The sequence below is a fragment of the Sceloporus occidentalis genome, unplaced genomic scaffold (assembly GCF_023333645.1).
Source record: "Sceloporus occidentalis isolate IW3139 unplaced genomic scaffold, rSceOcc1.0.p SCAF_117, whole genome shotgun sequence".
Lineage (NCBI taxonomy): Eukaryota > Metazoa > Chordata > Lepidosauria > Squamata > Phrynosomatidae > Sceloporus > Sceloporus occidentalis.
This window is the reverse complement of record NW_028317097.1, coordinates 357138-370315: the sequence shown is the minus strand read 5'-3', so window position 1 is coordinate 370315 and position 13178 is coordinate 357138. Positions and strand designations below refer to the sequence as shown.

At 41.1% G+C, this 13178-nt stretch overlaps 1 protein-coding gene across 1 annotated transcript; it reads left to right on the top strand.

The window, feature by feature from the left end:
* The first annotated feature begins 378 nt into the window (after positions 1-378).
* On the top strand, positions 379-12614 carry LOC149282378 (ankyrin repeat and SOCS box protein 18-like). The gene is made up of 6 exons (XM_089498258.1): positions 379-610; positions 5872-5985; positions 7438-7705; positions 10795-11293; positions 11787-11900; positions 12429-12614. Exons 1-6 carry the CDS (start codon positions 379-381, stop codon positions 12612-12614), a joined length of 1413 nt encoding a protein of 470 aa, XP_089354384.1.
* The last annotated feature ends 564 nt before the right edge of the window (positions 12615-13178 follow it).

Genomic DNA, 13178 nt, shown 5'->3' with positions numbered 1-13178 from the left:
AGTTCAGAGAGCTCCGTCGCTGATCCTGAACCACATAATTGGTCATATCTGGATTTGCAGAACCCAAACCCATATACAACAGAGCCTCGATACTTTAACAGACATTGTAACATCTCCTTTCGACTGCCTCCTTGTGCCGTTTCGTACTGTTGTCATGTGGTTCATTCTATTTATAGAAAAGAGCTCTTGCCAGAACACAAACACAGCAATCCAAAATACCAGCAGAACACAGACTGGCTTACTCAAGTGAAACATTTAATAGGTACGCAACAAGGAACAGGATCACACAATGATAAACACATACTACATGTTTGGGCGCCATCAGAGAAACAGAATCTGAATCGCTTTTGTTTACTAAAGCAAACATAGTTCTAAATAATGAATGGCGGACCACCCAGTCGTGAGTCGATTCCACAAGCCTGCAGGCCCGATCATGCCGTAACATCTCAGTTTGTCGGGAGTCTTAAGTGTTCACTGGCCTCTGGAGATGAGAAAGCTGTAACAGAGCTGCTCAGAACACAAATCAGAAACGTTGATGCCATCATTGAGCTGAACAACGATGACTGGATGAAGGAGCCATCTGCAAGGATCCCACCACACGTTCTCCTGGGTAACTAAACCAAGTTCATAGCGGGCCCTACGGAGATCATCTTTCACAGGCCCATTTTAAAACTGTTGCATGCAAACTCTATCACACTATTTGCCATAAACCAAAGATGAAAGGTTGTTTTTGAGAGATTGCCTCAACTGGTTGGACATCTTTAGTAAACAGGCCTTATTAATTATCGCTACTTTGTATATTATACTAGTAAGGTTAAAATATCGGGGGTTATATGTAAGTAATTCTGGTGCAAAGTCACCATAGAAACAAAGGCAATAATCCTGCCAACTGGGCTGTTACCATTTTTTTAAAACTTTTGACCAGAAATATATTTTAGACATTATCCTCATTGTGTGATATGAGCAACATGAAGTGTGATAACATACAACAAGACAAGCAAATGTATGTATCGATGCTTTCTCTGTAGTAGGGACCTGGATAAGGCTTGGTTTTTCAACAGTTTATTCTTTTAGGGATAGGACTGTTTCTTTAACTCTAGAAACCTCCAGGAGATTGGCTATATATATAATAAAGGACGTGTTTCTTTTTCTAATGTCCTTAACTAAGCTCTCGTCTGCATTTAATACATTGGACTGCTCCTTTTGTTTAATGCATCTGTTCTAAGCTTACATTATACCGGCTTTTGAAGGAGGGCTTTATGAGTTGGACCGAGACCAGCCAGCTTTTCCATGAGCAGATACATCTCCCCAGTTGTTATAAATACCCAGGGCCGGACGGCGGTCTCTGGACGGTGCTTGACATGAGGTCACTGTTTCCAGCTCCTGATTACAAATGTCTGTAAATTCTTGGTATTCTTGTAACCTCCTCGCTCCAGCACCCAGCATGCCACACGCCTCTTCGCTGTTTTAGTGGCACTGTGTGAGCTTTTCTGCCAACATCATTACATACGATACATTACAGGAATGAATATACCCCGTGAAATGACTTTAATCCAGATAAATTCAGCTGGTGCCTCTGAGGTGTATGGGATCTGAGTTATCTTCAATCATCTACATTGTGCATTATGTTAGCAGCAGGACACTATATTAGTATGTGACGTACCAGCATGCGCAGCGCTTTATTAGTGTGCGGACCTCTACATTAATGGGCTAAGTACTTGTCTGAAAGCAGATTACCAGAGTGCAGAACGCCATATTAATAGTCAGGGTACAAAAGAATAGTGCCATTCATCAATGTTCAAATACTATTACTATGAAGAGCAATGAAGGGAATACAAACCAATTTTATTCTATAGGGCTTAGTTGTAGAGGGTAGGAAAAAAGGGGGCCAGGAGGTGCACCCCATGTCTTTATATGATGGAAAAAATTTATGAATGTGTGTGTAATGGAGAATATGTTAGAACCAGTGAATAGTGAATTCTAAATACAGCGCTGTATACAGTAATGTAAGGTAGGATTTTCTTATTTTGATCATTCTTAGCTGGAGGCTGCCATTGTTGTCAGTCATGTGATGTTTTGGGTGATACTGCACTGAACGGATTCTTTATGGCAATGCTGCCGAGGTCTGTTCCTCTGACATTCATTAGTCAGAGTGTCTGGCTGAGTGATTAAGACTGAGCCATTGAATTGTTTACGGCAAGCAGTGTGATAAGGAGTCAGGGTGTTTTGTCTGGTAGATTGGGCTCAGATAACAGAGTTAGAACTCACGCAAATGACTAATATGCTGCTGGTTGAAATATTTATATTGTACAAACTAACCTAGAACCGTTTTAAAAAACTAAAAATCACAATATTTAGAAGATATATTTTGATTAAATACTAGTTGTGGCAGGGCTCCAATACTGCCAGAGTGCTCAGAGTGCTCATCAATCGGAAACAAAACTCAAGTTTATTGGACAGAAACATTTCGGCCATCTGCCTGGCGCCCCTCTCCCCAGCGCTCTGCTGTGAAATGTCTCGGTGTACAGGAACCAGGGTGCCCCCCTGGTCCCTTACTGGGGGACCCCAAACCCTATATATATCCCCGAATGCCTCTCACAATTGCCTCCCTTGTCCCTAAATAGCATACTGATCGGAGGCTTTATGGGAGAACAACAAGTGCTCGAAATATTCCAGTGGAATCCTGCTGTCCTCCAGTCAGGTGTAAGTTGTGGCGGGGAAACGCGTGGGGCAGAGTTTCTATCCGCAAAGTTTTTTGGTTTGTCCCGGACAGGCGCATTATGCCCATACAGCAGGTTCGTCTGTAGAAGTCTGGACTGGGCAGACCAGACTGGGTTTCCTGGTCACCCTCTGCCCCCCCCATGCGCACAGGGTGATTGTAGACATACGAGGAGACTGAGAAGCTCATGAATCTGCCACAGCCCGCCTCCCAAACTCAAACCTACCCCATATGTGGTAAGTCTCAGGGAGTTACCGTGACACTAGTTATATAAAATATAAAATGTAAGGAGCATTCCTTAAGGTGCACAGACCCATTCATCATACTGATGGTGCGTTCCATTCCTGTGAGCTAAAATTTATGGACAGCAGGGTAACTATGATGGTCAAAGAGAGATCTGTGCGTCAGCCAACAAATCACTCATCTACTGCTCCACTTTTTTACTATGACTTCATATCTCAGGACCTTCCATTTCTAATTGCAGACCGGAGCAGGATCTTTGTAGACTAAAACAAAACTCTCCCTTGTTCTGTCCTTAGATCAGCAAAACCCATCTTAAAAGGTCAAGGGTAAGTGGCAGACGGATGCCTGACCTGCCAAATATTGAGTAGATTCTGGCCTGACCACGTTTTTTGTATGTTTGGCTGTTCTTCAAATCAATCCTGAAGAAAAGTCACAAAGGAACTAACCAAGTATTTCTAGGGATCGCCCCATAAAATGTATTTGCCCCCCTTCCCCCGGAATTGCATTTGATAAATATTTGCAACGGGGTTGTAATTTTGATAGCAATTTGATCTACTAGAGAACGCGCAATGTAAACGTTTTTTTTTCGGGAATGCTTGACCCCAAAAAAGATACCAAGAAAAAACTTTATAATATGATAGCAACTAAATTTCATCATTTCAGTGTTACTTTAATGAAATACAGTAAAATAGGAACATTTCATTTTCTCTGGAATCGGAGAGGGTGAAAACTCAGCATTAAATATAACTGATTCTGTTGTAAAGTATGAATGATGTTCTAATTGCCACAGTCACCTGTCAAGTTTCACTGCTGCTTGGGCCATTCCATTTGGTTACTATGGTGATAAGGTCACTATTCAAACTTCGCACAAAAAAAATCCTGTTTTTATATAAAAGCTGCAGCACGCCAGCCAATCAGCAATTTGCTCCTGATATGGCTGCTTGAAGTAGTCAATCACTGGCAGGAAAGCTCTCCTCTGGAGTCAGCACTAGAGCTGGATGGAGGCTTAATGGAGATCATGGAGTTGTAGCTCTAAATTATTTGGAACATTACAAACATCATCAGGAGAAGATGGCCCTTTGGTTGGATACCTTCACCTGTACATTTATATTTATATTATCTAATTATTATTTTAGTTTTTTTTGCCTTCTTTTAGATGAAGAGTAGGAAGGTTAGGTTGAAGGGTTGAACTTGATGGACTTCACTCACCCCCCTCACCACCATCCCTTCATATCTCTCGTTTACTTTGATGACAAAAAAATAAATCTGGGTGGATTAGTATGTAAAAATGCTCCAGCTGCCTGGATTATCCCTGGAACACTGGCTTAGAATAATGTGTCCCGTTGTGATCTTTTTTTACATGTACACGGTCAGGGTGAACTACCTTCACAGGCAGTAAAGAAGAAGGAGGCAAGTTGTTGCTCCTCCAGATATGTGGGGGGGCATCCCTATAGATGATGCTGACGTTTCCCGCTGCTTTATGGAGGGGGATTTGTTGGGGATCGTGATGTTGTTCAGGGAATCTCTGGAAATAGTGAATCACACAATTGCCATTGAAGCAGAAGAGATGAGATGGGTCTGCCAGAACAATGGTATGTGAACACCTGTGTGCCTGCATATATTGTGGAATCTTTAGTTAAAGCCTTTACTGGGTGGAAGTAGCAAAATGTAGATTCACATATGTTTTGGGGACCTCAGAGGTCTCTTTTTCAGATGAAATGTATAGATTGGATGGATTAGCTTTAGGAACTGTCATCATATAGACATAACAAAATATTCAGTGGACACTCCTTCAATGCCACCTTTCTAAACCTGAGAAGCACATAAAGTGATAATGGATATAATTAATTACTACTTTGTATCTCCTAACATTTTCACTGCATTGAAGTGGAATCAGCTTTTTTTCAATTGCCAGTTTATTATTAAATGCACAATTTAAATAACGGTATTAAAACTCATTTGGCTTAATTTCACTTACGGCTGTCTACACACTAGTGATATCTGTGTATGAAAAAGTGATTGTGGTATGAATAATGGTGTTATCACCATAACAACCAATGAAATGTTCTATTTACTGGACCGTTCCGCTGGTTACCATGAAGACCACATTTAGACAATTTGCACCAAAATCGCCTTTTTCCAGACATATTCACCAGTTGCTTTGTAAAGTTGGCAATATATTTTAACACATAGTGTCTTTTATTATTCCTTATTTAATTCCTCACTTCCACCTAATTGCTAGTGTTCGGTGAATCATACCTAATTCAGATGTAACATATAGAAGTTGGGGTAGGTATATGGCTGTCCTAATCTAAGACAAGACCAACGATTTAATAAGGTTTCGGACTTTAAAGTAGGAAAAACAGGCAGAGTAGATGAACCGAATGGTTCTTATCAATTAAACAGAGAAACATAGAACTTGACAGCAGATAAGGTAGTCAGCCATGAATTAAATATACCCCACTATGATTAAATTGTGACTTGCAGCTTGATGACAGGTTGTTAGATACATACATATTTCTTGGTGTACATCACATTATGTGCATGTTGACAATACACTTTGTTTATATGCAGTATATTTATACATATATTTATAATGCAGCTACAGTGGAATTCAGAACCGGGCACAATGCCGATAATATAATCACGAGCTTTGTGTAGTCTGCATGTGACCTGCGGTTCTTTGTCAAACTTATCGCTCCATGTCTCCCACACATGCACAACCCTATAAATACTCCACAGGTAACAGACTGGTGTTTAGAGAGCACTGTGTGTAGAAGGTGTTTCAGGGATGGACGGTGTAAAGAACAGGGTTCTGAGAAAGCTGCAGGTCCTGAATGAGTGCACAGAGATGACTTCACAGACATTGTCGCGCCCAGAGGACATCTTCCTAGCAGCATTGGAGACAGGAGACTTAAGCCTCATCCAGCTCCTGGGGGCCAGGCAAGCGGACCGTGTGTTTGAGGTCAGGGAAAGGGAAATGTGTTATCAGACACAGACCCCAGCAAGGTTTGGCCTGACAGGTACTTAACTCGATTCATGTGCATTGTATCCGCCGCTACAGCTGCAGTAAACAATACAATGCGAGGGAGAATGTGTGTGTTTGTATGTGCAAGAGTCACTGAGCTGTGTGTGTTCGCTGAACAGGCCATGGAGTTATGTATAAAATATGACTTTGGCCTTGGTGCAAAGTTTGACATGTGGTCTTATCACCATAGTAATCAATGTACTGTCCAGTCCCTTGGTTGCTATGGTTAGAAGAACCCTTTTCAAATTTTGCACCAGTATAACTTTGTATACATAACTCCCATCGTTTGGGATGGAGATGTTATTGCGGCACTCAGAACTGGATAAGTGAATATTTTTTATTTTTAAAAGTTATACAATGTGTATTTTAGAATCCCATTTTTCCCATTAATGTACATGGATTCCTCTAACTTCCATACTCTTCCTGCTGATATTTATGAAGGAAGGCAGTATGTATTACAAATTTCTGACATTTCTGGCAATCAGGGGGAAACCAGCCAGTAAGCAAACAGTTACTAGTCATCTAACGATGCCATTATAGAAAAACATAATATCTTCACTACTTAAATAATTGTTTTAAAGTTTGGAGCAGAGGTAATGAAATGCAGAGAAAAGCTTCTAGGGAACTACCCATACTATGAGTAGGTGCCTGAGGGTTATGGGCGCTGTAACCATTCCATGGGCAGCAGAACTTTGTTGCCTCTTGTATGTCTAGTATGTAAAATAATATAATAAAGTATTTAAAATAAATAAATGCAGTCTCTTGAATTTAGTATCACTTTATTTTTTCTTTATGCAGGGCAAATTCATCCACCGGAGAAAGTTTGGAACATATATATAAAAATGTAATTTTATTTTAAAAAAAAATGTCAATCCACCCGCCCTGTACCTTGATGAGTATTCCTATTTTTATTATTATTATTATTATTATTATATATTATGTATGGATGTATTATGTAAGGGAAAATACAATATCAACAATACCAAGACATACTGGTAAATAAGGAGAACTTATTAGGGAGGGACTGATAGAAAAGGTGAGGGACTGGGAAAGGATTTAAATGAGAAATCCTCTGCAGGGCTGCTAAGCCACTTTGACGACTTGAGCAATACTGAGCGCGGTCACAAGGTATAGCAATAATGAACTTCCAGAGCTCTTACATTCTTGTACAAAAGCCTATGGCTCTTATTTGATGCAAGGAAGCAGCTGGCAGATAAGTAAACAGGCAGAAGTTCTTGGCGAGCTTCACTGATTCTTAAAAAAATGCCACCTTAAGCCCGGGAGATGAAATGATTTAAATGGCATAGAATTCACTACTGAGTTCACTAGTCAGTGCATGTGAGAAAAGTGTGTTTCAGTCCAGTTCTACAAAACTCCTAATTTCCTATATCACGCTCATGCTATTTGTCTCTGGCTTTCTTTTAATTTCCCTTTTTCTTCCACTCAGGTCTGTGGACCCTTGAATACACACAAGAACTCACCACCCCTCTGTGCATCACCTGTGCCCATGGCTACACAGAGTGTGCCCGCTACCTCTTACATCGGCGTGCTGATGCAAATGCAGCACCAGGAGGGCGCTCTCCTTTGCAGGAAGCATGTATTGGTGGACATGGGGATTGTGTCCAACTCCTACTAGAATATGGAGCCAATGCGAACAAAAAGAGTGAAGATGGACTGAGTCCGCTGCATTACTGCAACACCAACGGCTCATTACGGTACAGAAAGAGGAGCTACTTTGACATCTCCCTTTCTGTGTGACCCGTATTTTCATATAAAATGCAGTAAAATTAATTGTACTTTAATGTTTAACTGTTATACAACACCTGTTTTCAAGTGCTCACGTCACCAACTTTATTTTCATTAGAAACAAATCATAGAACACTTAAATTAAATTAATGGCTTATTGGGACTAAAAAGTGGTGTCAGCGCTCCAGTGCTGGCACTGTCATAAGGCCCATGTTTACCCTGTACTGAATAGGGAGTAGCTTGCTACAGTGTATAGAAGGTATGGGATGTCTGGATAAGTTCATCTTCTAATTTGGAATGGATGAAGTGTCACTGTGTTTGTTTGAGGCAGGCTCCTCAAGGTGGCACCACCTTCCACACCAGGTCAATGGACACAAGCAGGGCCGTATCTTGGCCTAGGCTTAGGGTGGCACTTTACAGGGGAGGCATAAAAAGCGACCACCCCGCCCGCTAGGACACCCACGTGGTCGAAGAAAAATTGTCCACTCAGTAGTTTTAGTGGAGGGCCACACAGATTATTGAGCGGCTCTGCCCATTAAAATTATTGAACAGACATGCTCAATTCTTCTTAGGGTGGGTAGGGGCACTGCATAACCAGTAACCAGTAGCAAGGTTAGCTGGCAAGCTGGAGACAAAGTTTGCACTGGGAAACTGTTGGGCGACAAGCTGGCACTGGGAAGCTGTCTGGAGATAAAGTTGTTGCTGAAAAGTTGTTTGAGGACAAAGGTTGCACTGTTAAGCTGTTTGGGGACAAGCATGGCAGACCAGCGGTTTGGGGCAAAGATGGCACTGTTAAGCTGCTTTGGCACAAAGATGGCACTGTTAAGCTTTTTGGTCAGAAAAATAGCACTGTTAAGATGTTTGGGCACAGAGGTGGCACTGTTAAGCTGATTGGGCACAAAGATGGCAGAGACAGGCTATTTGGGTACATGGCAGAAAAGGGCTGTTTGGGGACAAAGATGGCATTGTCAAGCTGTTTAGGGAAAATCATGGCAGAGACAAACTTTTTGGTGCAAAGATGGCCCAGTTGAGCTGTTTGAGAACAAATATGGCACTGTTAAGCTTTCTGGTCACAAAGATAACACTGTTAGACTGTTTGGGTACAATGACAATCTGGGCACAAATATGGCACTGTTAAGCTGTTTGGGCACAAAGATGTCAGACAGGCTATTTGGGCATAAAGGAGGCACAGGAAAGGTTTTTTGGGACAAAGATGGCACTCAGAAGCTATTTGGGGAGGAAGATGGCACCGTTAGGCTGTTTGTGGACAAAGATGACACTGATAAGCTGTTTGTAGACAAACATGGCATTGGCATGGGGCAAAGATTGTACTTACTGCCACCTGAGTACAGTGCTATGTCCAAGATGGATTGAGATTAAACTATTTATGTTTACAAACAATGTCTAAATGGGTAAGAATTGAGCTCCAGACACTTATTGCCTGTAACGGAAATGCTGTAGCTCAATCTTTAGGGTGGAACCAAAAGAAGAAGGTGTGGAGTTTACTGTGGGAGTGGTGGGCCATAAACAGGAACTGGTGTGGCCTGGATGGGAAAGGGTGGCACGTGTATGTTTAGTCCGGCATAGGGCAGCACAATACATCACTGGACACAGGCCCAGTTCAGCAGTTCCCAAGTATACAACTCCTTAGTGTTTCACATTCAGCCAAATGCTGCAGACATCTGTCCACAGGATAGGATAGGAATCCCTCTTCCTGGTGGAGAGTGGGCATTTTGCTGTGTAACTCTCACCTATAGGGCTATTACTTGTTGAGGACCAAGATCTGATGATGTCTCTGTTCTGGCCATTACATCAATAGCAAAGCATAGCCCTCCTTTCTGCAGTCTTTCCACTACTAGACATAACTACACATCCTAGAAAATAAGTCCTTGTCTATTTATATCAGTAACAGTAACTTAAAGAGAAAGATTTCCTTTTCCACCATCATCCATCCCCTTCCTTGCTTATAAGCAAAATAAAGTGACTTTGACTACCTAATTTAAATAGAATGAATTAGATTGAATTAGAATTTAAATTTAGATGGATAAACTCACCAACCTTTTTATAGTATCACTCATGATTGCGCTATCCAAAGAGGCATGCAGTGGGGGAATAGGGCAGTTTTAAATTTAAACCATTATGTAATGAAGCACTACATTGTTATTAGTGGACCTTAGTACATCCATCTCCTAGGGATCAATGCACATGTTCACATCCATCTGCTTAACAAGCCACTGATCAGATGGTGGTAGGAATGTAGCTCAAGGTGTCTAGCAAACATAGAAATAAAGAAATGGGGAAATTAAATCATTCCTACATGCTTTTATCATGTAGCGGAGAAAATTGTGCTGTAAAAATTGGGTTGAAAAATCTATACAGTTAGTTTCTCCTTAAGGGCTGAGTAGCTTTTTTATAACCCTGATATATTCTTTACTTTGAATTGACGACTACAGGTACCTTTCAATAGCTATTTAAGCGCATTCTAAACACATTCGATTTTTTCCTGATTTATAGTTTTGTTTGGTGCGACATTAAGTTAAACTTGGATTTGTACAGCAGGACTCCTTAGATCTCAGCTCTTTTGTCTTTGTTTGACATTTGGCAAAAGAGACTGAGACATGAAGAGATGGGAAAGCAAGGATTATGTACCGATAATAATGAAAAAATATTTTTAATATGAAGGTGGATATGGCATAATTATGTAGAAAAAGCTTTCGAAAACTACTTGTTTGCCTTTTCTAGCAAATCAAGTGAGATTTGTGATAACACATTTTGTAACGTGATGTATAATTCCAGAGGTTCTTCCTATCCTTTAGAACGATGAGTGACGTTCTAATACAAATAGTATGAGGTCACCCTGTTCTGGGTGATCTGGTAAGATCTACCTGTAGATAGATATAGATGTAGTATAAAATGTGATATTTGCTAAAGTTTCCATAAAAGGGTCCAGCTTGTCATTAAAAGCTTGAGAGCTACCTGAGAGATTCCTTCTCTTTATCCACTCTACTGTGTAAACTTGGCACTGAATCAGATAATTCCTACATTGTATCCCTTTTAGGTGTGCTGAGTTGCTGTTACAACATGGAGCCATTGTAAACCAGGTCACGGAAGACACACAGGACACCCCCCTTCATGTTGCTGCTCAACTTGGCCTTCTATCCCATGCTGAGCTCTATCTTGTTCGTGGTGCGAAGATCGACTTGAAGAACCAAGAGGGTGAAACTCCACTAAGCGCAGCCTGTCGGGGAAAAGGGGGAGATGAGGACAGCTACTTGGAGATCTGCCGTCTTCTTTTAAAAAGGGGAGCTGACCCAGACACCCAAGACCAGCAAGAAAGGAGACCCCTACACCATGCCTGCAGGGAGGGCAAACACAAGCTGGTAGAACTACTTCTAGCTGCTAATGTAGACGTAAACGCTACAGATTATAGCGGCGTTTTACCTCTGAGCTGTGCACTGCAAAGCGCTGAGCTACACTGTGATAAGAAACCTCAGATTATTGTACGTTCCCTACTCAATCATGGAGCACGCTGTGTCTGTCCAGAGGCTTTTGGGAAGGTAACGCTTATCACCGACCAAAAAAAATCTGCATGACTGTGTCTGTGGGCATCCCTATGGTTATTTTTAAGGAGAACTGGGACGGTTGGGATTGGATCATATGAATAAACCATACATAGCAACGGCGCAATATTCAGCATTTTACATCATGGACACCCATTGTAAGACCCATTATATTTGAATTTATATCATGTGAAATTATTACAAATATTATATTTCCATCACATGAATTCCTTTAACCTCAGCCATAAATAAGGGTTGTATACCATATTCATTTATATGACTCTTGTTGGGTTGAAACATTTAAAACCAGTTCAACAAACAGACTTCACTTCAAGTGGCTCCTTTGGTTATTCGTGGCTGAACTAAAGAATAAACAGAGCATGCAGATGGTTTAAGATCCGAATTCAGTAAGACTGGGCACACGGAAAAGTTACAAAAGAATGAGATCTGAGATCTCTCCTGTATTAACAGCGTTCTCTTAATCATACAGGTTCTGCGGTACTGTTCTGGACTTCCGGAAATCATTGCCCTGCTGTACAATTCATACATCAGCCTACAGGTGTGCAGCAAATGGAAGCAGGAGATCTCAGAGGAAGTGATCCAAGTCAGTATGATTTCTCTACACTTAATAACGCTACCCTGTAAAGTACTTTCCACTCTTTTAGCCACTATATATACTTGATGTAGTGGATGGTTGTAAGTGCGCTGGGCTGTACAGATTTTCCTACTGCCTTGTTTCGCTAATCAGAAAATAACCTACAAAAATATATTTTATATTGTTCTGTCCTCCTAAAAGTGTGATCTTTACCTTAAATGGAGCCTAATAGATTAGTTATTAATATGAATCAGGTTGGCTCCATCATTGTTGGTGATTTGGACAAATCTTAATTGTGTCCTGCGACCAACCTCATTAACACTACTGGTAGCAGTGCCCCTGCATCGCCTGTGACATTAGCAAGTGGCAGGATCTCCAGCCCTGTCCCAGGCCCAGGAGCCCTAGCTTCAGCTCTGGTGGGACCTCACTGTTTCCTTCGTCTTATTAAATGCTTTCCTAACAACCACACATCAGTTCATGTCCCTGCATTCACTAAACTGCTCTGCTTCTGACTTATCTTTATATTTTCTCTACCAGACTCATCAATACTTCTACACAAGATTCTTCAGCCTCTCTGGCTCCATTCGTTCTCTCCAGCACTTGTGCCGTTTTGCTCTCCGTAGACATTTTGGCAGCCGTTGTCATCGTCTTATTCCCCTTTTACCAATCCCCAAACCGATACAGGACTACCTGCTACTGATCAATGAAGGGAGTCTGCTCTGAGAGACAACAATGCCCATAGTGCACCACATATTGTACCTGAGTTAGGGGCCCTGTAAGCAGTTTGTGGCTAGTGTTTGTAACCTGTGGACTGAGATGTCTGAGGCTTTTTTGCTACTGTACCTGTTGTTTCATGTTTTTATGCATACAAATTAAATTGTTTTATATACTCTCTATAGAAGAACATCAATCCCAATGAATGCTTTTATTGTTTAGCTTGTACAATACTTCTTTTACATCACTTTAGCAATTTACATTCAGTTTACACAATTGAAAATGCACTTCTGCGTTCACAGCATGCAGTTGGATCTTGAGTCCAAGACCCTAGGGCCGGATCAGCTGGAAAATGTATATGACCAATACAGAGAAGAACTGGGCATTTCTAAACCAAATACATTCAAAAGCTCTAGAATTAAACCTTTAGATTTAAAGGAGGATCGAATAACTGGTCACATTGCAGAGAGCTAGTTTCAATGAAATATTGGCATTAGGTGCGGTTGCTGTTTACAGACCATAGGTTAATTTGTTTGGTAAGTCATGGACATTTGTAAACTCCTTTTAGACATA